This window comes from Tenrec ecaudatus, chromosome 1 (assembly GCF_050624435.1).
Source record: "Tenrec ecaudatus isolate mTenEca1 chromosome 1, mTenEca1.hap1, whole genome shotgun sequence".
Classification (NCBI taxonomy): Eukaryota; Metazoa; Chordata; class Mammalia; order Afrosoricida; family Tenrecidae; genus Tenrec; species Tenrec ecaudatus.
Window position 1 is genome coordinate 681,998 of NC_134530.1, and position 26,062 is coordinate 708,059.

Sequence of the window (26,062 nt, forward strand, 5' to 3'; positions counted from 1 at the left end):
GCAGGGCCCCGGGGAGGCTTCCCAGGGTCTGCTGGTGTGCGCGGGGGGGTGGGTGGGGGGGCAGTGTTATGGCGAGGCTCCACACACCCACTATAGGCCAAGACACCCATCCATCTATCGGAGTGGTCCTGACTGGGCTGTGGGTCCCTCTGAACCTCAGTCTCTTCCAACAAGCGCAGACTGGAAGTGGACAAGTGGACGGTGGGGACAAGAGAGATGGGGGAGGGGAAGAAGCAAGTCACTGCTGTTATGTCGAACCTGGGAGCCCAGCATGCTTCCAAATACCTTTACACCCACTTTACAGAAAGGGAAACTGAGGCTGGGGCATTTACAATCCTGACTGAGGCACAAAGCTGGGGGGAGGGGGTTGGAACCAGAGCCCTTCACCACTTAATGCACCCCACGATCCCCCTCCCGCTTGTTCAGGTGGGGCAACAGGCCCCAGTAGGGCAGGCAGAGACAGGTGTTGGCCCAGCATGCCAGGAGCCAGTCCACAGACCAGGGCTGGCCAACCCCTGAGTGCAGAGCCCACATTACAGGTGGGGAAACAGGTCCAGAGTGACTTCTCCAAGGTCACACTGAGGGGAGGTGTCGTAGTGACCTTTCACCCACACATTAAAACTCGCTACGCTTCCTGCCACCAAGTCGATGCCAACTCCCGGACGGCCTGGGTAGCACTGCCCCTGTGAGCCTGTGGGAGGGTAGCTCTTTACGGAAAGTCCATCTCTCTCCCACAGAGCAGCTGGTGGTTTAGAACTGCCAGCCTTGTGGATCACAGCCCAACATGAGCCACTGCACTGCCAGTCCAAAGGCGGTCCTGAGAAACATGCCCTGTCCTGTTTCCTGGTGGGGAGCCTCACAGTCAAAGAATAGCACAGGAGCAGGTTCGGAACTCACAGGTTCCTGGGGAAATAGCAGGCCCTGCTGCCCTCCCCCCACCTAGACCTTACCTGGCCAGGTGGGCACAGGTGTGGTGGGTGACGCAATCGAGCACCAGGCGTGAGGCCCACCTGCAGCACGCAAAGGGAGTGTCAGCTAGCCTGGGCTCCAGCTCAGTGTCTCCTGTCTCCCCCCACTGCGGTGACAAGTTCCAACCCTGAGTGCTGGACACACCCTCCCCCCAGGGAGATGCAAGGACTCCAGGAATGGGTGCTGTTCACACTGTTTATTTGCTTCTCTGGGAAAATCAAGAACATGGGGGCCTTGTCGCACATCAAAAGCAGAAAGGGGGCAGCAAGGGCACTTCAGCAGAGGCTCACAGCTCGAAGGACTCGGGGCAGGCTCCAGGGAAAGAGAGGACGGGTCCACAGCCACTGCCCCTCTCTGAGCGGCCTCTCCGCCCAGCCACCAAGAGAGGCTGCACTGTAACTGGGACCAGACTCAGGTCGGTGAGGCCTTGCCCCTGCCCCTGCTAAGACTGGGTGTGGCAACTGGACCAAGAGGTGGTCTGGGCCCTGGGCACCAGACTGGGGACCCCTGGGGGACATGATGGGGCCTGGTGGTTCAAAGCCAGCACATGAGAGGAGGGTGTCCGTGAGAAGGTGCACGAATGTGCCTCTGGGAATGACAGTGGCTGCGCCCAGGGAGACGTGAATTCATGCTAAGTGCTGGCTGGCCCTGCAGGGCAGCCCCCCCACCCCTTCCAGTGTGAGATGGGCAGGGAGCAGGCTCACCCCAGGCTGGACAGCAAATGAGGGGGATCTGCTGATCTCAAAGCCTCCCCGCCAAGCTGTGTACATCCCACTCCAACCCCCTCTAAACCCAGTAGGGCTGGCGGGTAGGGCCTGGTCTCTGGGGAGTAGTCGGGTGGGATACCCAGGACCCTGGCCCAACCAGACTGGAGAAGAGGCCAGGGGGTGGCCCCCCAGGGCCCCCAAATTAGCACCAGGAGGAAGGAAGGCCCAGTAGGGGTGGGAGCTCATGACTGAAAGTGGCTCACGTGGTTCCCGGCCTTGGGCAGGGGACAGCGGGAAGGCCCCTGGCCAGGCCCATGCAGAAGGCAGCCTGGGGCTACAGACCCCTCTGGAGTTGGGGTGTGTGGGGTGCCTCAGAGCTCTATCATCCAAGGCCCAGCTTCCACGGGCTGGGCTCAGGGAGGGCGCAGGGAGCGGGGACACATCAGGTTGGGGATGCCCAGAGGGGCCCATCCTCCATCCCAAGACCTTGAGCCTGGCGTTCCCTTGAAACTGCCCAGAGGCACAGCCTTAACCCAGTGCCCGACAGAGAAGCCAGCGCCTGACAGAGAAGCCAGTGCCTTCGCCAACAACCCAGGGGCTTCTTGGTAGAGACCCTCTCCCGGGAACAGCATGAAGGCACCGGAAGGAACCCCAGAGGGTGGCGGGCTGGCAGAGGCCACATCGCAGCCACCGGTCACACCGCCTGGACCGCGGGGGACACTAGCCGCATCTGTGAAGCTGCCACGATGGGGATGGGGGGTGGTCCTCATTCCAGAAAAAGCGAGTCTGTTCGTCTCTCTCCCACCAGGCACAAGCGCCCGGCTCAGTGGATCAGGTGGGTGTTGGGGAGGAGGCAACGGGGCTGGGATGTGGGTGGGGGTGTCCCTGTCCCTCTTTCCAAAGAAAGAAAAACCAGGATGAAGTGATCACACCACTGGTCCTGGGGCCCGTGAGGTGGCAGGTGTAGGGTGGGCAGGTGCCAAGAGGGGCCGGGCTGGTGGGTGTTGGTGGTTCAGAGGGCGGGGCCGGGGGCTGGGGGGGCCGGGCTGGCTCACATGACCGAACAGCATTTACAACGCTGCTTCTTCATGTCCAGGTCCTGGGGGTCGCTGACGGTGCCCTCAGGCCCTGCCTGGTTCTCTTCCCTTGAGCCTGTGGTGACAGGGGGCTCAGCGGCACTGCCGTTGGGTGGCGCGGGCTCCTTGGCCTCGGCAGTGGCGGTGGTGGCGGCATCCTCAATGACCACCAGCTCTGCTGTGATGGTATCCTGAAGCCCCAGCACTTTCTTGGTCTCAGCCTCGTCCTCCACGTTCTGATAGCCCATGAAGATCATGGTGACTGGGGGCTCCTGGCCAGGCTGGACCCCCGGCGGGCCTGACGTGGCCTCCCCCGGCTGTGCCTGTACCCCAGTGATCTCCCGCCTGGAAGGTGTGGTCCGGACGGCCTCCTCGACAGCCCCCCGGGTCTCTGCTGTCCCAGCCGTGGATCCGGCCTCACTCAGTGTCACCTCGTCTGCCTTATGGATGAGTTCGTCGACTTCGGAAGAGCTCAGCGGGTGGATGCCATTCTCTGCAGTGCCATCCACAGCATGGACCACTGTGAGGGAGAGACAGACAGAGTGAGCTGGCTCCCAGGCGGGGGCGAAGGCCAGGGCCAGGCACAGGTACGCTCCGGGATGCTGGAACGGAGACCACCATCCTCAGCTTGGAGGAGCAAGCAGAAACTAAATTCCACACTTGGGATGAACTGGCCGTGAAAACCACTTATTCAATCTGTGAAGAGCAGCCAAGGTGGTATGCAGAGGAACATTCATAGCTCTGAACACACGTATTGGAAACGAAGAAAGGCTGGAGACAAATGAGTTGCAATTGCACTGTCCTACCTTCTGAAGCATTCCCAGACTCTTGGGCTGACTGGCTCCCCTGTAGTCACCCCACAACAGGAGCAGTTCTATGTTCCTTTCCATTGGGAGATGGTGACAAATATGGCAGTGATCTAATCATTTGTCAATTTGAGGATTCAGAGTGAAGGGGTGGAGTCTAGCCTGTCAATCAGGTCATAGCCAATGAGTCCACTGGGTGGGCGTGGCCTTCTCCTGAGGATTCTGGGATCTCCTATATTCCTCCCTGGAGGAAGGAGACTCTACACTCACTCCCTGTGAGACATCCCTGTAGAAAAGACCCATGGAGAATGGCTGATGGAGCCAGACCTCTGGAACCAGAGAAGTCACGTGGAGATCCCTGCCAGCACTGAGATGCTCACAACGCCACTGGATCCAAAGACTTTCTACCCACTGACCCGGGATCTTCCTGAATTTGGCGTCATTACATGTGTCATTACATTTCTGCAATCCAGGGCATAGTCGCTCCCTGAAACGCTCCCCCATGCGTAGAAGGGTGGGTTTTTACAGATCCTGTTCCATGTGCTGCGCAAAACCTCTCCCGCCTCACTTGTCTCTGTCTCTGGCCTGACACGTCCTGAGACAGTGACCCGTCTCGAAGGACCAATAGCACTGCTGGGGAAGAACTCCTGGCGGCAGTCTGACCCCAGCCCCAGATCACAGCCCTGCAAACTCTCTCACAAACACGCCTGCCCGGGATGACTGGGTAGAGAGGACGGTGGAATGAGTGGCGCCAGGAACTTGTGGCCTCCCTGACCAAGGGTCAGGGCTCCTGGACTCAGCCTCCAGCTGGAAGGACGGTGTTGTTTCCTGCTGTGGCCTCCAGTCCCTTCAAGACCTCACTTGGACTGTGAGCTGGAGGCCCAGAAGGGGAGGTATGCCAGGGACTTGCAGAATCACCCTGAAGGTTTTCTGAGAGGGGTCAGGGCCCCAAGACAGGAATCCCAGCCCAGAGTAACCATGGGAACCTTCCCTGCTGCTAAGCAACCAGAGTCCAGTCTGGTGGGTCTGGAATCCCCAGGGGCCCAGCCATGACCTAGGACGCCAGGCAGGCTGGGGTGGTCAGAGCAGCTGCTCTGGACACATCTCCTCTGCCCCCTCCTGGTCCCCAGTGGTCATTACAGCCCAGCCCAAGAGTCCAGTCAGGCCTCTCCCCTCAAGCTGGGCCACCTTTTACAGCTGCTGCCACTCCCCAGGGGTCCCAACAGCCTCTCACAGCAGGCATGGGGAACCCAGACCACAATGATATACCACGTCACAGCCCTCCCCAAAAACCCCACCGACAAGGAGGGGAGTCCAACTCCAGGTGACCCTGCAGAGCAGGGTAGAACTGCCCCCGCGGGTTTCTGATCTGCCCACCTTTACTCAAGCAGTAAACCTCATCTTTTCCCTAGGGCGCAGCTGGTGGGTTCGAACTGCCGACCTTGTGGTTAGCAGCCCAGCAGTAGCCCACTAGCCACCAGGGTGCCCCTGCAGGCACTGGAAATGCTACAAACAGGGCCAGGTCACGGGGGAGTCAGACCCTCATGCGCGTTGGAGAGTGGGGTGGGGGGATGGTACGCCCAAAGCAGGCAGCCGGGCATCCCACAGGAAGAGTCACCACACGACCCAGGAGAGATGTGAACCCACGGCCCCTAGGGATTGCCCACCGCAGCAGACTCGAGGCATGGGCCCTCCTGAGGCACACGTGCAGAGGCACGTAGCTCCGTGATGAAAAGGCCTGGCGCAGGGACACCCCGTGGGCAGCTCTCCTGCCTGTCCCCAAAGGAAGCCCCTAACACTCCCCCACCCACCTCTAGGCTCACAGGACCCAGCCCTGTCCTCCACACCCCTCCCTTCACTCAGCAACCACCAGGCAAGGCCACCACCACAGCCTGTTGCAGGGCCCTGTCCCCACACACCATCCACCTCCAGGCCCCCTTCTCTGTGTAGCCCCGCCCCTGTCTGCTGGCTCCGCCCCCACTCCCAGTTTCACCTGGCCTTGGTCACATTTGGCATCCTGTGGCAGGGCGTGACCCACAGGATGGGTGATGGAAAGACCCAAGGGTGGACCGTAGAGGCCAGCCCAGCACCCCAGACGCAGGCCTGAGGGCACAGCCCTGTCCCTGGAGTTTCTACATGAAACTGGTCCAGAACATGCCCCCTCTAGACTCTGAGTTGCCACATGTCCCAAGTCCAATCTTCCTCCACCAGGACAGGGCTATGGCAGGCACCCGTGTCCAGGGCCCATACGTCCTGCCCCCACCTGGGGACGGCACACATGCCCCAGAGCCACGTCCTGCCGGTGCGTGGAGACGGCAGGGCCTGCGTCGGCGCTCCGGGCTGCAGGAACGCACGGGGAGGCCTGCCTACCTTTAGTCTCATCCTCGTAGACCTTGATGCCCTGAGGGACGGGTTCCTGGGGGAGCAAGGTGGTACTGGACAGCACCCTGGTCTCCCCGGTCACCTTGTCCTTCTCCACCGTGATCTCCACCGAGTACATGGCTGGCACGAGAGGACAGAGTTACGCTGAGGCCAGTCCCCCCCCGGGCCCCCCGCCGTGGGCACGGCCAAGCCAGGGAAGGCAGCCAGCAGGGCAGAGGCCAAGCAGCAATTGGAGGCCGGACCCTAGCTCCCTTCACATCCTGCCATGCCCCCAGTGCCCAGGGCAGCAGCCCAAAGTCCTTCACCTCAGTTTCCTAGGCGTGCCTGCGTCCCCATCCTCTGATGCTGGCCCTCGGTCAGCCGGCACACAGGCCCAGCTCCGCCCACACAGGAATCTTCCCATTTCTCAGAGCAACAAGGCGAGTCCAGGGAAGGCTGGGCCTGCCAAGGTCCCCTGGGCTGAACTCCAGCCCCTGCCTCCTCTTGTCCCAGGAGCAGCCAGGCTCCTGAACAGTAGGTCATTGCCTGAGCATTGGGAAACCGCCCCCCACCCCAATCACTACCCTGAGAGCCATGTGGGCAAACTGGGCCCCCAGGTGAGCACCCCACCCCCCAGGGCTGACTGTGCTCCCAAGGCCAACTTGGCCCCCCAGGCTGACCAGCCGTAAGGTTTAAAGTCTCCACCCTCCTGTGGCCTCCAGGACTCCCAAGTCACTGCTCCCTTCCTGCTGTCACCCCTACGTCCTCTCCACCCCACCCTGCTCTGACCTGCCACCTCCAGGACCCGGCCTGCCTTTACTGCTCCAGACTTCCCCAGTGCCCACGGCACCTCTAGTCTGCGTCCACCGGACCTCGGCCTGGGCTCCAGACTCAATATCTCCCCTGGGGTCCCCCACCCCAAAGCCTCAGTTCATTGAGCCCAGATCCCCACCTTCCACCTGGGTCAGCTCCACAAACCTGCACATCCCCGAGGGCTCTGCCTTTTAAAACACTTGAATCTGCCCCCTCCTCTCCAGCCCAGCCCCACCCTGGTCCCTGGCGCTGCCAACCCACAGCTGCCAGAGGGCGCCCTTGAGCACGGAGTCTGCACTCGCTGCCTCTCCACCCACAGGGCCCGGGGCGACCTGCCTGGCACCCCTCATCCTCCCCTCCCCTCACTCTCCAGCCACAGCGCTCTCACCAGGCCCTCCTTCCCTCAGGGCCTCTGCACATGCCGTTCCCTCGGACTCCAACACCCTTCCCTGCCTGCCTCCCTGCTGTCTTCCGGTCTTTGCTCAGCGGTCACCCCCAGGTGAGGCCCCCCTCCCGTCTCTGCCTTACTTTCCCATAAATGTGTCAGTCGGTAGGTCACTGCCCCACCAAAGGGGCAGCACCGCCCCCAGGATGCAGGCCCCTCATGCACTGGGTGGCACTCAGTGAGCAGGCGTCGGAGGGATGGAGGGAATCTAAGCCTGGGTCCCCACACTGGATGTCGGCCTCCGGGCTGCTCACACAGTTGGGCAGATGCTGATGGGACTCTGGACACTGTGACCTTGGCCCTCCCTCCCTCTGGGGCGTGAGACCGGACTGGGGGACACAGAGATTCCGGCCCCTGGCAGCCCCGTCTTCCTCTGGCTGGGGCCTCCCTTCTCACCAGCAATAGTAATGCTGTCAGGGCTGCTGTTGGCCACCACGGCCGGCTTCTGTCAGGCGCTAGGTCCCCACCACACCCCTCTGACCTGCAGGCCTCACCCCAAGCCCCTGCCCTGTGACCACACACGTCTCTGTGGCCACTGGGTCAGTCCCGGTGGACACAGGGGCTAGCGGGGGGCGGGTGTGGTGAGAGCATGAAAAAGCGTGTCCAAGTGTGCCCCCGAGCCAGCTTCGAGGTTAGGGCACGGGGAGCCAAGTGTGTTGGGTTAGGGCCGCCATGCAGGGCGGTGCTGAAGCAGAGGGGGTTCCCGGCTCCATCCCAGGCCCAGCCGCCAGCCCACCATCACGGTTTCCAGGACCTGCGGGGGCAGCTCAGGCTGGTGCCTGGGGACCAACCCACCTGCCTTCATCATGGGTCCGCCATCAGCCATCCGCACGGGCGTGTTGGAGACGGAGCGCTTCTCTGTTCCCCACGGGGTGGGAGAGGGAGGTAGAGGCACAGGGTGGGGGAGAGGCAGAGACAGAGATATGGGAAGGGGGGGACAGGGAGAATCAGACACGGGAGGATTAGAGGGGGGACAGAGAGGGGGAGGTGACATGGAGGCAAGAGGGAGGCAGGAGAGAAGATGATGAGAGGGTGTAAATACCGCTCTCCTGCCAGACAACAGACCCCCCCCCCAAATATACATACTATACCCACAGGCCTCAAACACTGCATGCAGCCACACAAACATACATGCCTCCCACATCACCAAAAGACACACATGACACACCTCCCACACATGCATGCTACATGCACACACCTCCCACACATGCATGCTACATGCACACACCTCCCACACATGAGACATGCACCACCCACACACATACTACATGCACATAACCTCACATGCCGCAGAGACCTCACATGCATCATTCACACCACCACATGACACATCTCACACACCATCTACACCCACCACCTCACACACACACTACATAGGCCTCACACCAAGTGCCACCAGACATACGTGTTCAACCAGCCCCCCCCCCAGCTCCCTGCATGCTTCCCGAATCCCCTGAAGACACAAATCTCCCCACATGCATTTCCCCCACCAATAGACACACACATATGAACAGCCCCAAACACACACAAATATCCCCAACCCTCCAAACAGACCCCAATGCACACAGCCTGGCCCCTCCGACTCTTGCAGCCTCCCCCCCCCTCCCAGAGTCCACTCTCCAACCCACCGGGGCTGCCCCAACACAGAGAGCTGCATGGGGTCCTCCCTGTGCCCCCCAACCGCCATGGGGGCACTCGCCGTACGTGACAGCTCAGGTCCAGGCCCTCACAGCCCACCCCCGCCCAGCCCTGGCCCTGGGCATTTAAATATGGGCCCAGGCGTCCTATGTGTCCACTTTGGAGACATCCTGCCGCGTCCACCCAGGGGAGAGGCCCAAGGGGCAGAACTGTGGGTCTGTGTGCTTTGTTTTAAAAAATGCATGCAGCCTCCTGGGACCCAGATCAGGCATCTTCCAGGGACGAGTTTGGGCGTGGGGTGTAAACGGGGTTGAGTTCATATGTGGGGTGCTCTGTGTCTGGCTCCGACCACACTCTGCCCGCTGTGTCCTGAGCCCCAGGGCAGCAGGTCCGAGCTCCTGGCCGGAGCCAGAACCTCAAGGCTGAACCCTGAGGTTTCCTGGCCCCACCAGCATTCCTGAACTGCGAGCTATGCTGGCCCATTCTACAGATGTGGAAGCTGACGCGGAACTCCAGTCCCCAGCTGTGAAGCCCCCACCCCCGCTTTTAATTTTTTTGGGGGGAGGGGGTGTTTGAGGCCAAGAAGGGAGGGTAGATCAGAGGTTCAGGCTGATGGTCAGAAGTTGGGGCCTCGCAGGAGACGTGCTCCCCCACCCTCAGTTTCCACATCTGTCTCTATCCGCGAAATGGTGAGAGGCAACATTGTTGCTTATTGTGACTTATTCACTAGCAACGGGAGCGCCTCACTCTCCACGGGGGCGGGTTACTGTTCTCAGGCCCTCCCCTGCGTTCTGACCGAGCCCCGCAGCCCTGCATGGCCCCTGCTAGAGCCCACTGTTGCAGCCACCGGGTCACTCGTCTCTTCGGGGGCCTTCAGATTCTGCTGACCGGCTTGGCCAAGGCCCACCTGCAGCGGAGCAGGTACACGCCGGGCAACAGTTTGAAACCACCAGCTGCTCCGTGGAAGAGAGAGGAGGCTCTCAACTGCCGAGAGTCAGTCTCTGAAACCCACAGGCCAGTGCTGCCCTGTCCTCCTGGGACCCTCAGTGGAAGTGCAGCTCATTGGTGTTCTACGGTACCAAGCACGACGTCCTTCCCCAGAGACTGGTGGCGCCTGATGCCTCGTCCAGGGGCCGTGAGACGAAGTCCGACCACCCTTGCCTCTCAGGAGCGCTCCGGCCGGACGTCTCCCAAGACGCATCGGCTTGCTCTTCCACCGGCGTGGTACCTTCAATCCCTTTTCCCATGCCATCGTTCAAGTGCGCCGGCTCCTCTGCTTGTTCTGCAGTCTGTGCCCAGCTCCACACGCAGACGGGACAATCGGAAGCACCAAGGCGCAGGCCAGCGCACCTTCATCCCCAAAGGAGCACTTGTCCACACTCGAAAGACGTGGGTGGGTGGGTGGGTGGGTGGTCGTGTGGCCTAAGCGTGGAGGCCTAGTGTTTGCCTTAGTTCCCAGGATCTCCACAGGTGCCATCTGAGGCCTCCACCCTCACAGTGGGAGGGGTGGGGGGCAGCAGGTCACCTCCATCTGCGGGGGGAGATGTGTGGACTGGACTCTGAGGTCACCCGTCAGAGCGAGGCCAGGGCCGACTGGGAACACACCATGCCCTGTTCAGATGCAAGCTCGGCTGAAGCCGAGGGGAATCCAGACAAGTCCCGGGGCCAGAGTCCAGCGCGTGTGCCTGTGCCTGCCGCCCGAACTTTGCAAACAGAATTGGCGCACTGGACACTAGTGACACAGGCCTGATGAGCTGTGGCAGGACACCCAGACCACCCTCTCATGGGTACAGACAAGAGCTGGACACACAGGGAGTCCGGGACAGACAAACCCCTCAGGACCAAGATTGAGAGTAGCCATACCAGGAGAGTAAGGAGGAAGGTGGGGGGAGAAAGGGGGAACTGATCACAATGATCTACCTCTAACCCCCTCCCAGGGGGACGGACAACAGAAAAATGGGTGAAGGGAGGCAGTGGTTAGTGTAAGGCATGAAAAAAACAATAATGTATAAATTATCCAGGGTTTACGAGGGAGGGGGAGGGGGAGGAAGGGGGAAAAATGAGGCGCTGATCCCAAGGGCTCAAGCAGAGAGAAAATGTTTTGAGAATGATGATGGCAACAAATGTACACGTGTTTGACACAATGGATGGATGGGTTGTGATAAGAGCTGTACGAGCCCCCAATAAAGTGATTAAAATATATACACATACAATAAAATACTGAGGGAAAAGTTAATTTAAAAAAAGACCGTCGGCTCTCTCCCGGCAAGGCCTACACAGTTCTGTGCAGCAGGGCCAGGTTCGCTCTCCCCTCTGGCTTACGTTCAGTACTGCTTCTATCCTTTATCAAAAACTCACTTGGATCACCAAAAAGAAACGAAGGGCCGGCCTTGGTGAAGAGAGCAACAGGTCATGAAACAGACAGGAAAGGACCGAGAGACCAAGGCGGATCTCAGAAGAGACCGGAACTTGTTCTTACTCATGGGTTGGCCAAAGCCCATGGAAGAAATGACGAAGCCACAGAGCTGGACAGAACACTCAGAGGAGACAAAGGGAAAGATGAGCGTGAAATGTGCAGGGACTTGAAGTCAGAAAACCAAGAGGAGGCGCGTGCTGGGCCCATCGCAGCCTGAAGGGGCTGAAGGACAAAGTCAAGCGCCGAGCAGCGATGTAAGACTTGGCAGGCGCGGGAAGCATGGAGAGAAGATGGAGGGACTACACAGTCACTGCACCAGAAAGGGCTCGTCGACGCGCCATTTCAGAAGCAGCACAGGGGCAAGAGCCAAGGGTGCTGAGGAAAGACGTCCAAACTGTACAGGTGGGTTAGCCCAGAGCACGGCTCCAGGAATCCATGGGACACCAATGAGATGTTTCCACCAGCCGAGGAGGCATGGAAGCACTGTCAGTGCCAGGAGCGCCGGAAGACAGCTACTTGGCTAAGGGCCTGGAAGAGACCCCCGTCCCAGAGAGAGGCGACCCCAGAGACTGCTCCAGGTATAGAGCAGCATCACTGACGCCACCTGCAAGTAAGATTTCGCTGAAGATCATCCAACAACGGTTGTGGGATACAGAACGATTTCTCCCGAGACGCTGCTCGCTACACATGGTCAGTGCCCGTACACTCGGTCAGTGGAAGGAGGTCAGAGGTTATTCAGCCACCTGGAGCAAGCCGACTGTACAGTCTGACCCACCCTAAGTAGGCCCGCTCCCTTCTAAGGATGGTGAGTATTCCAAAGGCCAGGCCGGGACCACTCAAGGAGGACTAAGGTTAGGGTGCTATATTGAGTCTAGGGTCTGCCCACCTTGCCACAGATGTACCCCTATTCCCTCCTTTGGTTATTGTGTGTACACCCCTGGCCATCCCCCTCCTATTGCTTGTACTGCCTAAGTTACAACCCCTCCCTATGACGTAGGTTGTTATCTGTCATCAGGGGCTTGCATGGCCCCAGAGATATATACGCTTTGGTTAGAAATAAATCAGATCTCTTTGCTGCCCTGTCTCCCACCTCCACGTGGACCACCCAGAGGAGCTGAGGTGAGCGTGCTACCATGAAATGTGTCTGACTCCTTCATTCCACTCTCCTGTCTTCCATGACTTAACTACGATCTTTATATAACGTAACCGTACAATTGCGCCTAGCGGGCCCATGGTATAGTTGTGAGGGGCTGGTTTCCCCCACAACTGGTGGTGGCAGAACACTGACAAGGAGCTTCCATAGGTTCAGGGCGGAGTCGGGAGAGGACGTGGGCCCAGGGACACCACGGCTGATGTCAGATGGATCTCGGCTCAACGCGGAGAAGACCAGGAAGACGCTGGCCTGGGTCTCATGACCGTGCAAAGGTTGTGCGGACCATAAGGAACCGTGGGCCGCCTTGAGGAGGATGGGGAGTCCGGGACACTTCACTGTGCTCTGGCGGAACTCGCCGGGGATCAAGAGTCGGTTGTGCGAGCAGAACAGGGGGTGCCGTGTGATTTGAATCAGGAAAGGTGTGCGTTGGGCTGATCTCTCACCATGCTAGTTCCATCGGCAGGCTGAGCCAATCCTCAGAGAAGCTGCCTTGTGTGAAGAAGAGGGGGGCATCGGGAGGGCAGATGACACACCCAGCTGAAGATGATCAGATCTACAGCCTTGGTGTGGATTACACCTGGACACAAGGCAGCAACACTGTTGGAAGGGGACGCCCCACAGGGCATCGCAATAAATGAAGAAAGGCCGCTGTCATTCAGGACCCCATGTTGCTTGGATCCACAATCCAGGCTCACAGTCGCAGCAGTCAGGAGACCCAAGGTGTTTTGTGTTTTGTTGGGCAAGGCTGCTGCCCAAGACCTCTTTAAAGCATTGAAGGGCAAGGCGGTCACTTTGAGGACTAAGGTGTGCCTGACCTGCACCACGGTCATTTCAGTCACCTCACATGCCTTCCAGGAGCCCTGGGAGCACAGGGGTGACATGCTGGACTGCCAACCGCAAGGTCAGCAGTTCAAAACCACCAGGCGCTCCGAGGGAGAAAAACACGGTTTTCTATTCCCCTATAAGAGGGAGAGTCTTGGACACCCACAGGGACAGTTCTACCCTGTCCCGCAGGGTCACTGTGAGTCAGCATCAACTCGATGGCAGCAAGTTCGTTCCACTGTGCATTTGAAAGAGGGAAAAGAGCAAGGCAGACCAGACAATCCGTGCATCTGAATCACGGTGCTGGCGTGGAATACTGACTATACCAGGGACTGCCGACGGGCAGATAACTCTTGGATTAAACGTAGCCCGGGCGCTCCTTAGAGGAGAGGATGGCAAGGCGGTCTCACGTACTTTGGACGTGTGGTCAGGAGAGACCAGTCCCTGGAGAAGGACAACGTGCTTGGTACAGGAGAGGGCCAGCTGCAGAGAGCAAGGGCCTCGGCGGATGGGATGGACGGCCACCGTGGCGGCATCAATGGACTCCAACATACCACAGCTGTATATCGGGGGTCGGAACAGACCCACCAGAAGCTAGCTGCCATCACCACCACCCTGCAGCCCCCTGTCTGGCCACCAGAGGGCACGGAGGTCCTGCCCACAGCACCATGGCCATCCCTCAGGGACCCTTACCTTTGGGCGTGCCCACAGGAGTCTGCAAGAAAGGAGGGCAGAGGTTAGTGGTCCCAGAGGCCAGCTCTTCTCCCACCCACCAGGGTCCTCACCCTTGGAAGGCATCACAGAAGGGATCTTGGGGACAGGAGCCCAGAGAATACCTGTCTCCCCTCTCCCATCCTCCCCCCTTTTCCCTACTCTTCAAGGGCTGGCCAGCTCCCAATCTAAGCCTACTGCTGGGCAGCACCTGCAAAGTGTCTCCCCCTGCTCAAGATCCTGCTGTGGCTCCCCAGCGCCCTCAGACATTTACCTGCTTAGAGTTCAGCACCACCTCTGCCTTCTGCTCCTCCTTGGCTGGGCTGGGGGCGGGGACCCGGGCCGGACTGGGGGCTGCAGCCATTGGATTCTCCTTGGTGAGGGGGACCACCCCCTCTCCATTCTCCAGCACCTCGATCTCCTTCTCCAGCCTGCGGGGAGGGGGCGGCACGCATACTGAGCACTTACCGGGGGTCCGGGCACCCCCTGGGTGCTCCAGTTGTTCTCCACGATCACAGTGTGCCCATCCACAGTGGGGAAACTGAGGCACAGAGGGGCTGGCTGGCCCAGCCAGCAGGGAGCAGGGCCGGGATCTGGAGGCTCTAGGCCATGTCCCTTGCCTGTCTGGCCTCGGTTGGACACTCCCTGATACCTCTGTAATGCCCTCACTTTTACAGGAAACTGCCCCCCCATTCCAGGAAAACCGGGGGAAGAGAGTCACGTTCCAAGTGTTCCAAGACAGCCACTCACAGGAACCAGTGCACACCACTCCGGCCCAGCTCTGCCATGCGGAGGGTCAGGGGCTACTCGGTATCCAGCAGCCACGCCCCCTCCAGGGCAGACACATGGACGGGTCATCCGGAAGGGACCCCCTAGGAGCATGGGTCCAGGATGCAGGCTGGACATGGGGTGGGGAAGCCAGGCCCTTCCCGGGACTGCCCTCATGGTAGTGGCCAGCCGGAGGCCTGCCCGTAGAAGGTGCCTTGGGCAGCAATGATCCCCAAGAGCCAGTATGTCCCACTGACTTTGCACCCCCACCCAAGGTGCCCCGGAGCTGGTCAGGTGCTGGGCTGCTCACAGGCGCTTCTCGGGAGAAAGAGTCTGCTCCGGCAAAGACCCACTGCCTCAGAGGCCCTGTACAGGGTCCCTGTAAGTCAGAGTGGACCACTCAGGGTCCGGAGACAGCTGGGGGGCTCAGTCTGGGCAGGGTCTGGCTGTCCATCTCTCTGCAGACCAGCCCCCTCCCCAGGGCCAGTATACAGGGCACATCCTGTCTGCTGGAAGTGAGGTGCTAAGGGCTTCCTACCTCCCTGTGCCCAGGTGGGGAAACTGAGATAGGAGGTGAGAGTCCATCTATCCCAAAGCCCACGAAAGCCCCATAGCCCTAGCCCTACCCTGACCCCGTCCCCCTGGAACATATGTTCCTCCAGGGCCACAGATGTGATAGAGAAGAGAAATAGCCTGATGTTAATGAAATACAAGACAATCACATGGGTTAAGATTCAGTCTGTAGCAATCCACAATGTAGCACCCCCTCCCTTTCAGTAAACACCCCTTCTAAGAGCAACCTGGAAGAAGGCTCAGACTCCGCGGTGGCTAAGGCGCACGTGGGCGGATGGATAAGCAATGCAGCAGGTGGCATTGGGGGCCAGGGGTCTGGGAACCCCTGGAGAGATGTGGCTAAGGACCATTGTTTCCTGTCATTGTCGCAGGGCCAGCTCTGCATGCACACAGAGTGGGGCGTGTGACCTGTTTGACTCTCCCCAGAGTTCTGCAGGCGTCTGGAGGCGGCCAACCCCCCGGGTGCCCCCTGCCTCTCACTTCAGAGTAAACTCAGAGTCTGAGACCCACCTGCCTCTGTCTTTGGCTGAAACAGTGATAGGTGGTCCTCCACCCTCTGCCCTCAACTTCAGGGGAGTGTAGCTGGAGCCCCCCACAGCCCCCAAGCCAAATCTAAGGTGCCTGAGGCAGGCTTGGGCCCGGGGGTCTGCTGGGCAGTCTCTGCTTCAGGCCCTGCCTCCGTGAGTGCCCGGTGGAGAGTGCATCCTGCCCTCCCCTGGACAGGGTGACCTCCTGCCCCTCCCCTGGCCAGAACTGGCTGTCACTTCCCCAGGTAGGACCTGGGCCCAGGGCTTGCTGCAGCCGAGCAGGAAAGGCCCCAGCCGGGTGTGCAGGCCCCTCCACCCTCCAGCTTCCTGCAGACCCAGCTGCAGGAGCTACTTCAGGCTCCCTCAGAGCCCAGCCGCCAGCTGCCATCTGGGCTGGCGCCAGGAAGCCCCCAGATGCCAAAGACATCACCTCCCACTCTGGGGAACAGGCGGGCTCCATGGGCCACACCTGCTTCCCGGGAGGGTGTCCGAGAGGAAGGGCCTGGAGAGGGACAGGCAGGCAGCCCAGCCTCAGCCCGGCTTCCCCAGCAGGCCCGTCCCCGCCTCCCGCCGGCCGCACCTGGACACGGACTCTTCCAGCTGCCGGGCCTTCTGCTCGTCCTCCTGCATCTGCTTCCGCATGGCCTCGTCCCCCTCGGAGGCGGAGGACGGTGTCCCCTCCAGTAGCCATCGTTCCCGCAGCGCCTTGGACTGGGGGGTGGGGGTGGGGAGGTCAGGGTCAGGGTTCAGATTGGGGCCACTCTGGGTCAGGATGGGTGAGGTCGTGATGGAGTCAGGGTCAGGGTCCCTTCTTGGGCCCTCCTCCCCCAGAAGCCAGTTGAGCCGGGGTCCCCAGCTCCAGGGGGTTCTGCAGGGCGCCCCACCTTCAGGTGTTGGAGCTGTCTCCGGCCGTCCTCCAGCTGCCGGCGCTTGTTCTCAATCTCTGCCTGTCTCCTCCGCTTCTCCTGTGGGGGGCAGGGCGGCAATCAGGACCCCGGCCCCAGCCCACTCCCACCCCTTGGTCCCTCTGCCCCCTCCCATCTTCAGAACCCACGGCTGCTGACAAGGGCGGGGTTGGGGGGTGCCACACACAGCCTCAGCTTCCCCGCTCGATGGTGGGCCAAGGGGGGTGGGGTCCCTGTAAGTTGTTCCACACAGGCCTGCTCCCACACACGCTCTGCACCACTTGAACACATCGCATGGGGGCCACAGGGACTGAGATCCCAGCCCCACACCCACTGGCCCCTGAAGATGTGGGCACTCACCGCGATGGCCTGGAGCCGCTCCTGCTGAGAGCTGGTCTCTGTAGCCAGGACCCTGGGGGATGGAAGGGACAAGGTCAGGCCTGGGGGACTGCCCACCCTGTGTCCAGCCAGACCTCCAGGTGGGAGACGGGGACGGAGGCAGCTCTGAGCTTCCAATAGGTCACAGCACCTGCTGCTCCTTCAGCCTCACAGATCCACAAAGCAGCCCCCTGCTTGAGGACACAGAGGGAAGACCCAACTGTGCGCTCTGGAGGGCTTTAGGCTCAAAGGGCACTGAGGCTGGGCCATGAGGGATGTGTAGGAGTTCATTCAGCAGAGGATGATTAGGACCCCCTTTCCCCAGCCTCTTACCCATGCATGTCCACTCCCTGCCCCCCCCCGAAGAATATCAGGATTTGGAAACTTCTCACACTGACTTACACTGGGGTTCATGGAACCCCAAGGTCCACAGAGCAGCATGTCTCCCCAGGACACTCAGGGAAGCAGCAGCATGGAGTCAGCCAGACACCTGCCTACATCCCACCTGGGGGGCCCTTAGCATCAGCCCCAGGGGTGTAGGCTGTGTTTTTGCCAGACTAGGTTGGACACAGACACGCTTCCATGGGGGAATGAGGGGGTCCGTAGGGAAGCTCCCTTCCAGCCCCGGTGGCTCTCTGGAACCCTGCCTCTCTGCTCCAGGACAGAACCTGGGGGTCCCTATGGTTTCCCCATGCTCCCCTGGGACAAACCCCCTCACCTCATAGCCCAGTGCAACTTGGGAATCAGCGCTGTGTCCACCACACAAGCCCCCAATCCTTAGCCAGCCCCACCCTCCCTCCCCTCCTCTGGCTATCCTGCCTCCTGCCCCCAATGCTGGCAGGCATGGGGGTGGTCGCTCTTGACACCTCACTGCTCTCCCCCTGCCTCCAGGGAAGCCGCACCCGCAGGTGCTTAGTAAGAGGCCAGATTACACTTGGGCCTCAGTTTCCCCACCATGAATATAATCAGATCTCCAGGCTGAGGTGGCATGGGGTACCGGGAGGGTGATGAGGCAGGCCTCCTGACTTTCTGTCCCCAGTAATCCTTGGGAAGTTATCCACTCCCGGCAGTGCAGATGGGCAGAAGGCCCAGTCTAATTGGGGCAGGGCCTGGCAGCATGGGAGTGGGGGTGGGGGGGCGTTGCACACCTTCCTGGCCTCCCCTGCCCCTTATCTTCCCAGGGGCTGAAATTACAAACCAGCCTGCTGTTCATGGCCCCTGACCTGCCCTCTCTCTCCTAAAGAGTCCCCACCCCTTCCGTGGGCCTCAGTTTCCCCATTTGCACACACACGTCGGAGCAGACACCTCCGTTCTAAGCGCTGAGGTTACAAGCCCTCACCTGCACCATACAAACCGAAAAAGACAAACTCAGCGGCCGGGGAGGACCGGTTTCTGAGGCAAACACTCTTCCTGAGAGTAGAAAGCCTCATCTTTCTTCCCTCCCCTCCCCAGGGTCCAGGGTAGAGCAAGCACTGACCACCCCCCAGCACTCAGGCCCCACCTGGACGGAGGTTCCTTGTGAGCAGTGGCCAGTCCAGGGTAGCGCCCCTCCCACCCCACTGGGTTCTGATTTCCTGACACTGTCCAGGTCTGTGAAGTCAGGCAGTTCCCTGGCTACAGCCTGACCACCCCACCCTGCACCTCCCTTCCTGCTGGGCAGCACCTGACTCTCTCTGTGCCTCCCTGGGGCCCCCCCTGGCATCACAGGCCACACTCTCCTCTGCGAGGCTAGAGTGGGGCCCCATGGAGTTCAGGAAAGGCCGGATCCAGCAGCCCCTGCAAATGGGTTTTCTTGAAGAGCCAGATCAGCAGAATGCCAAGCCCAAGGTGGGGCTCCCCACACGGGCCCACCCCATTTGGTCATTTCTCTCCTGCTCCACATTCTGGCACCAGCCCAAGCCTCTACTACTTCCTGCTGTCTCCCTGGTTCCAGACAGCAGCCTCTCCACCCCACAACTGCCATGCTTGAAGGTTTCTGTGGCTCCCATGGTCCCAGGGATAAAACCCAGAGACCCGCAAGGGGCCACTTCTCTGCCCTGCTCCCCTGTTTCTCCCCCCATCCACTCTGTTCCACCCACAGGCCCTCCTGCCTCAAGGCCTTGCCTGCTATTCCTCCTAAGGCTGGGCACAGAGGCCCACAGGACTCCGCGGCTGGCCCAGAGCCACGCAACTGGAAAACGGCAGAGCAGGGACTCGAACCCACAACAGCCCACTCCTGAGCGACAGCACAGGCCCCTTCACTAGAGAGAGCCCCAGAGCATCTGGTATGCCCAAGAGCTGGGCCACGCTGAGCATAGGGCAGCTCCCCACGGGTCCCCATCCAGGCATCGGGTAGCTATGCAGGCCGGATGTAGGGACACAGAGATGGCTGTGTGGCCGGCTGGCGGGGCCAGGGACTACAAGGCAGACAGTGTCTCAGAGGCCTGTCCCTGTGGGGCAGTGGAGGGCAGGACAAGGTCAGGCGGGCAGAAGAGGCCAGCATGAAGGGCCAACTCTCCCAACCAGGCCCTGGGGGGAATTTCCGTGCTCGTGGCCCACGTCTCCGTGCGCGTGCCCCCTGCACACTCCCCAAGCCTAGGGGTGCCGGAGGAGCCTCCCCACCCTGGGCGCCGCTGCCTCTGTGGGTGATGGATGGCGGGGCCCGCGGGAGGCGGTCGCCCTGGCAACCGCGCCGTCCCCATGGCAACGCGGGGGCCCGGCGCGCGGGGGCGGGGCAGGCGCAGAGCGTTTCCCGCCCAGGCCTAGTGCTGGGGGGCTGGGGGCTTTCCACCCCGGGCTTCAGGGGCTGTTCGCAGACGGTGGAGCTCGGAGGGGGAGGGGGCTACCCATCCCACCCCGCCTTTAGGGGAGGGGCTTCCATCCGGGAAGGGTCTGGCCTGGAGGCAGCCAAGGCCAAGTCAAGAGAACACTGAGCATTGTGAACTCGTGTAAGTGGGACAGGTCCAACCGAGGGCGCCAACGGGGCCCCGAACCAGCCCCCGTCGCAGGCGAAGGACCCGAGTCATACCACTTCCAGCCTCGTGACCGCCCCTCGAGCCACGTGGGTGAGCTCGGTACACGATTTAACAGGGAAACTGAGGCACGGCTGCCACGTGGCGAAGCTGGGACCCGAACCCTGGCGGTGGGGCTCTGGAGCGCAGGGAACCCCACCTGGGGGGCATCTGAGTTCACTGCAGGGGGAGTGGGAGGCCTAGGGCGCGCGGGGCAGCCAGCAGCTCGCCCCAACCCCGTACCCCGCGCCCCGCCATCCCCACCCCCGGCTTGCGGTCCAGCCGGGCCCCGGCCCTGGGCTCGCCTTGCGCGCGCTGCGGGCCGCTCCGCACAGGCTGCGGGCGTGGGCCGCGAGGGGGCTCAGCGAATGGGGCGCAGCAGCCGAGCTGCCCAGCCCCAGGAACGCGCGCCTAGGAGGGCCTCCTCCGGCCCAGAGAGGTTACGCAACCAGCCCCAGGTCACCCAGCGGGCAGACGCAGGGCGGGCTGGGCTGGACTGGGGGAGGGGGCCGCACTTGTCCTTCCAGAATTTCCTCGCGGGCAGCGCTGGCCGGAATGAGGGGGTCCTGACCCAGGGCAGGCGTGAAGCCCAGGGCTGGGAACATTCCTGTACTAATTGAAAGGAAACAGATGACAGTGACCTTGGCGCTGGGGGTGGGGCAGAGTCACGAGGGGGAGGGGTGGGGTGGGTTGGTGAAGGGGGCGGGGGCAGGCAGGATGCCTAGCGGCCCTTCCCCCACGGGGGGATAGAAAGGGGGTTCCATTCCACCTGTGGGACCTTGGGGGGGGTCCCCCAGTCCATGGAAAATTGGTGTCCCCCAAGTCCAGCCTCACCCTCGGCCCATACAAACTCTCTGGCTCCCTGTTACCCTTGGTGGAAATCTTAGTCCCCAATTCAGGTCCTCCCCTCTCCCCTGGGCCTCCTCCACTTCCAGAACCAATGCCGCCCAGCTACCTCTTCCAGGAAGCCATCTGGGGCTCCTCCCCCACCAGGGAGGCTTCCTCTTCCTTGCCCTCTCCAGGGATAGGAGCAGGCATGGAATTCTAGAAGATTCTAGAAAAATAACACTTTGGAGACCTCCTTTCCTTGGGGAAGACCAAAGTCAGCGCCAGGGGAGCAAATCGGTTGCCTATTAACCTGGGATGGGGGTGGGGGTGGGGGGGCAGAGCTGGACCCTGACCTGGGCCAGAAAGCTGGCCTGGTGGGGGGTGGGGGCTGAAGAGAACTCTGCTCCCTCCCACCAGCCACACCTGGCTGCCCCCAGATACCCCAGTTGCTTTTTCCCTGTGTTGGACCCTCTGGCCCCTCCTCAGACCTCCCTCTTGGACTCTTTCCACCCCAGCCAGCCCCACTAGCTCCCTCCCAACTTCATGCACACTGGCCAGCACAAGATTGTGTCTTGTCTCCCCAGGGAGAGGCCTGGTTGGCTGTCTACCCTCTCTCTGCACCCCTACCCACACCGTCACCCACTGCCTGGTCCCCAGCAGGGGCTCATTCTGTGCTCCAGGGGTCCTTAAGTCACTTAGGGTCTTGCCAATCCCTGATGAGCCCCATCCACCACAGGCTACATCCTCACGGGGTGGGGGTGGGGGGTCCCCTAACCTCAGCTGCGTGGCCACCTGCCTATGGCTGCTCCTCTTGGAACAGCAGATCTACAGCAGAGCCTGGCTTCCACTTTAGAGGGCTTTCCCAAAATCACAATTGAAAGCAAAACGAAAACAAACATCAGAGAGCAGCCTTCAGCCTGGCCCCCTTCTCGGCTGCTGTCAAAATTGACAGGGCAAACAGCTCAGCATGCCCCAGCCCAGCCCATGGCGGAAACGCAGAACCACATCCCACCTGTCGTGCCAGCTGTGGGAGAGGGATGGGGGTCAGCCGCAGGCGAGGGCCAACCCAGAGTGCACCATGTTTGGAATTGGAAAAAGGCCGCAGACGGTCTGGGGGCACGTCCCTACCCCTTCTTGTCTTCCTGGGAGTTCCTCCTGGCCCCATCACTGTGGGTAGCTCTGACCACCACACGTTCTGCAGCCCACAGACAGCCAGGCCTGTCCCTTTGGGGTCCAGCATCTTCGTCCAAGCTGAGTTCCAGTTAGCTCCTCCCTGGTCTCACCGCTCCGCTTCCAGAGCCTACACCAGCCTACACTCTTCTGGGCTCCACCCCATGGCTCCTCAGCCTGGTCTTCAAGGCTCAGTGGTGTCTTGCCCAAGTGCACAAACCAGAAAGCTTGTTGTCACCCCACTTGGAACCCCTTCATCAGAGCCTTTGTACCTCCCAGTCTGTCCAGTGGGTGTGCTGCCTTTCTGCCTGCTAGAACTCTGAAGTAGCCTTTGCAGAAAAGGCCCAAGATGGACCAGGCCGGGAAACCTCCCCACCCTGCAAGGAAGACCCCTTAGGGTCCCCTCTCTGAAACCCTGCCCCGGGCTGGGCTGGTCACTAGGGAGGACCCTGGCCCTCCCTGAAAGAGCTGAATCCCTTAGGGTGGTAGGGGAGCAAATGGGGCCCACACACAGAAGAGGCGCTCGTGATGTGTTTAAAGACCATCAACCCCCAGGACAGATGACTCCTTCAGGACCAGTGGTGCAAGCAGCGATGCCTGGAGGGTGGAGAGAATGTGGGGTAGAAAGGGGGAACTGATTACAAGAATCTACGTAGAGCATCTTCCCTGGGGAATGAACAGCAGAGAAGAAGGCGGGGGAGACGTCGGACAGTGTAATATATGACAAAATAATAGTAATTTATGAATGATGAAGGGTTCATGAGGTAGGGGGGAGTGGGGAGGGAGGGGGAAATGAGCAGCAGATATTAAAGGTTCAAGTAGAAGGCAAGTGTTTTGAGAATGGTGATGGCAACAAATGTACATATGTTCTTGACAATGGATGTATGTATGTATGGATTGTGATAAGAATTGTTCGAACCCCCAATAAAATGATTGTAAAAAAAAGACCATCAACCCATTTCCCAGCTTCAAAATCTGAGGTCCAGGAGGGTGGGCTCCCCCAGGCCCAGAGAACTGGCCTCTCCCCTAGCCCGCCCCAGCCTGGGAGGGGCTGGGGCAAAGTTCCCACTCTGCAGAAGAGAGAAGTGAGGTTCAGAGGAGAGTTTTACACCCAGGGTCTCACAGGGTCCGGACTCCTTTTCTGTCCCCAGATACAAAGGCAGGTGGCCTTGTGGGGGGGAGGGGGACCCATCCATTGGTGAGGCCACCTGTGATGTGGCCCAGTGAACAAGCCCGTCTATAAACCCAAGCTAGGTCCCTTGTACACAGGAAGTGACAAGACTGCCCCACCCAGCCCCACCCCACGCTCCTCTGGCAGCTCAGAGGGTCACAGCCTGCAGCTGGCTAGGGACATCACTCTAGCCCCATCCCTGTCCAGTTGTGTGGCCCATGTATGCCCTGCCCTCTGATGCTCAGTGTGCCTGCATCACAGGGCCCCTGGTTAAAGCATCCAGGCCAGGCCGGGAAGGAAACGTGGCTGATGAAGGAGCCAGGCCCGGTTTCTCCCCCATGTCTGTGACCTGTACGTTACTGCTCTTGAAATCCACTCCCCTGTTTAAATCAAAGGCCCTGTCTTTTTTAAAAAGAAGCAGTTGCATTTGTTACCAAGACTGGAAAAACCAGCTGTCCCCTGCCACAGATGCTGGGGTGAAAAAAATAAAAATTAAAAATACAATAGAAAGAAAAGCTTGTTATTAAGTCCAATTAGCACCAGAAACTTGCCTTTTCACCGGAGGCAGGCAGCTCAGCCTCTCATTAACAGGAGAGATTAGCGCACGTGGAAAAAGGCGTGAAGGACCAGTTAGCACCCAGTGGGGACCTTCCCCTTCAGCATTTCCAGGGTGAGCCCACCAGAGAGACCCTCCTCCCACCTCCCAGGGAGGGACCAGGCCTGGACCCCTGAGAATATTCCCTCCATGCCAGGGTGTTGTTATTTTACCCCCTGGGGCTGAGGTTCCAGCCCAGCTCGGAGCTCACACCCATCCTAGCCTCATCCCATGTTGGCAGCATACAGTGTCCTGGCCCCTCAGTCCTCTTATTTCCTCCTGAAATCCCCTTTCAAAGGAACATTCCAGCGTGGCTTCCATGAACCTCAGCCCTTCTTGATGGCCAAGGTGGGCTTTGATGGCCAAGGTGAGCCCGTGGACAGGTGAGGAAGGGACTGCCTGGCCTGGAGGGACCATGGCCTCAGTGCCTGAATTCTGCTTTGGCCTCGTGGAGAAGGGCGGTGGGCAGCCCTGATGGGTACCTCCCCCTGGCGGAGCCTGCATCTGCACCAGAAAATCCTCAAGTGACAGGGGAGGGGGGTGGCGGGCAGAGTGCATTGGCAAATAGCTGACCTATCACCCAGTCCATGAGAGCTGAGACCTGTCTCTGGGCTCCAGCAACTTCAGCGGCAAAGAAACAGAGGTGGGGCAGAGGCAGGAAAAGAAGAGGATACTGAAGGGCCCCCCACTCCTCTACTGATGGGGCTGGAGTGCCACCCCCCACCATGCAGCACTCCAGGACAGCCCCCTCCCTGGGCCACACCTGCACGCAGGCTGGCGGAGGCCAGGCAGCCCCTTGGGGCTGCAGGCAAATAAACAAGCTAGGAACGTGGGGCGGCAAGTCCAGACCCTGGCTCCCCTGAGCCCCTGGCGGGGCTCCCGGGGCGGGGTGGAGAGCAGGCGGCAAGCCTTTGTTTGGTTTTCAAAGGCAGAGGCCACCGCTGTCGCCGCCGTGCCTGGGATCAGGCGGCTCCCACCGCCAGGGGTGTGGCGATGATGGGTGAATCCCTGGAGGGAGCTGTTGGCTTGGAAAATCCACCCAGTGGGAAGGGCAGCCCCCCTCCAGCCCCTGCCCAGGCTGACCTGGGTGACGGCCTGACTGGCCTGGGTCAGGACTCTGGTGGGGCAACCCTGGACCACCCTGGTTTGCAGCCGTTTGCTGGGGCACACAGTGGGGCATCCAAGGCGCCCGTACATGTGACGTTTCCGCTCCTAGCATGAAGCCCACGCACCCCACCACCTCACAGTGCCCACCTGTGGGAGTGAGGGGTAAGGGCGAGGGGCGGGCCTGTCCGACACAGACTAGGCACAGCCCTGGGGCACCTGCCCCGTGCCTGGCCGGCTGCCCAGCTCCCTCGCCTCACGGACAGGCTGCCGCCGGGGCTGGGCCTCGGGCTGCTGCCCTGCTACCTCGCATGTGTCCCTTCGCGGGGACCCTCTGTCCCGGAAGGGTCTGACCCAACTTCCCCGCTGGAAGACGCAGGGTGGGGTGGGGGTTGTCGGTCTACCCATCCCCCCAGATCTGGCGGGCCTGAAGGGATCCCCCAGCGGTGCCCTGGACCACCTCCGGCGGCAGGGCCGCGGCCTCAGCGGGGTCAGGACCCCACCGCAGCCTCCTCCTCCCCCGAGCGCGCAGCCAGGACCCGGCGGGGCGGGGGCGAGGGCGGGCGCAGCTCCGAGCCCCAGCGTTTCCATTTGGGGCGGGGGTCGCTCGACGCGCCGGGACGCAGCCTTGGACACCCACAGGTGGCCGGAGGGGCGGGGGGGCGCGGGCGGCGCGCGGGCAGAGACGCGGCTTCCTTCCATACACCCCCGACTCCCACCCCCAACGTCCCGGGCTGGCGTCCGGCCGCTGTCGCCCGCCGGGTCCCCAAGAGCGCGTCGGCCGCCGGGGTCCGGCGCGGGGAGGCCTCCGGAAGGCGCGGCCCAGCGCCGACCGCCCTCCGGCCGGGTGGGGGTCCCGGGAGCCCCTGCCGCTTCCCTGTCCCCACCGGGCCCGCGCCGCCCCCCGTGGCGTCGCCCCTCGCGGCGCTGGCCCGCGCGCGCCTACTCACTCCATGTCCCCGCCGAGGTCCGGGTGGGTCCGCGGTGCTGGGCGGGGGCGGGCGGGGGCGCGGGCCGCGGGGGCCCCGCAGCTAAGGCCGGGCGGCGGGGGCTGGGCGGCGCGGGGGCGGCGGCACCGGCGCGGGCTCGGGCATCGCCCCGCGCGCGGCTGTTTATTGTCCGGGCGGCGGGGAGCG

The 26,062-nt window shown here is 61.3% G+C and overlaps 1 protein-coding gene across 1 annotated transcript; it reads right to left on the reverse strand.

The window, feature by feature from the left end:
- Positions 1 to 1,146: 1,146 nt before the first annotated feature.
- Positions 1,147 to 26,055, reverse strand: PALM (paralemmin). The gene is made up of 9 exons (XM_075543970.1): positions 25,877 to 26,055; positions 17,051 to 17,102; positions 16,670 to 16,750; positions 16,366 to 16,496; positions 14,192 to 14,348; positions 13,900 to 13,921; positions 7,973 to 8,035; positions 5,929 to 6,060; positions 1,147 to 3,272 (listed from the first exon to the last, which is right to left on the reverse strand). The coding sequence occupies exons 1-9, from the start codon at positions 25,879 to 25,881 to the stop codon at positions 2,728 to 2,730; spliced, it is 1,188 nt and encodes a 395-aa protein (XP_075400085.1). The 5' UTR covers positions 25,882 to 26,055; the 3' UTR covers positions 1,147 to 2,727.
- Between the last annotated feature and the right edge of the window lie 7 nt (positions 26,056 to 26,062).

Excerpts from the sequence above, each read along its gene's own strand:
- PALM (XM_075543970.1), bottom strand. Across the intron at positions 16,751-17,050 it reads AGCGGCTCCAGGCCATCGCG|GAGAAGCGGAGGAGACAGGC; the intron begins GTGAGTGCCCAC and ends TGCCCCCCACAG. Across the intron at positions 16,497-16,669 it reads GACAGCTCCAACACCTGAAG|TCCAAGGCGCTGCGGGAACG; the intron begins GTGGGGCGCCCT and ends CCCACCCCCCAG.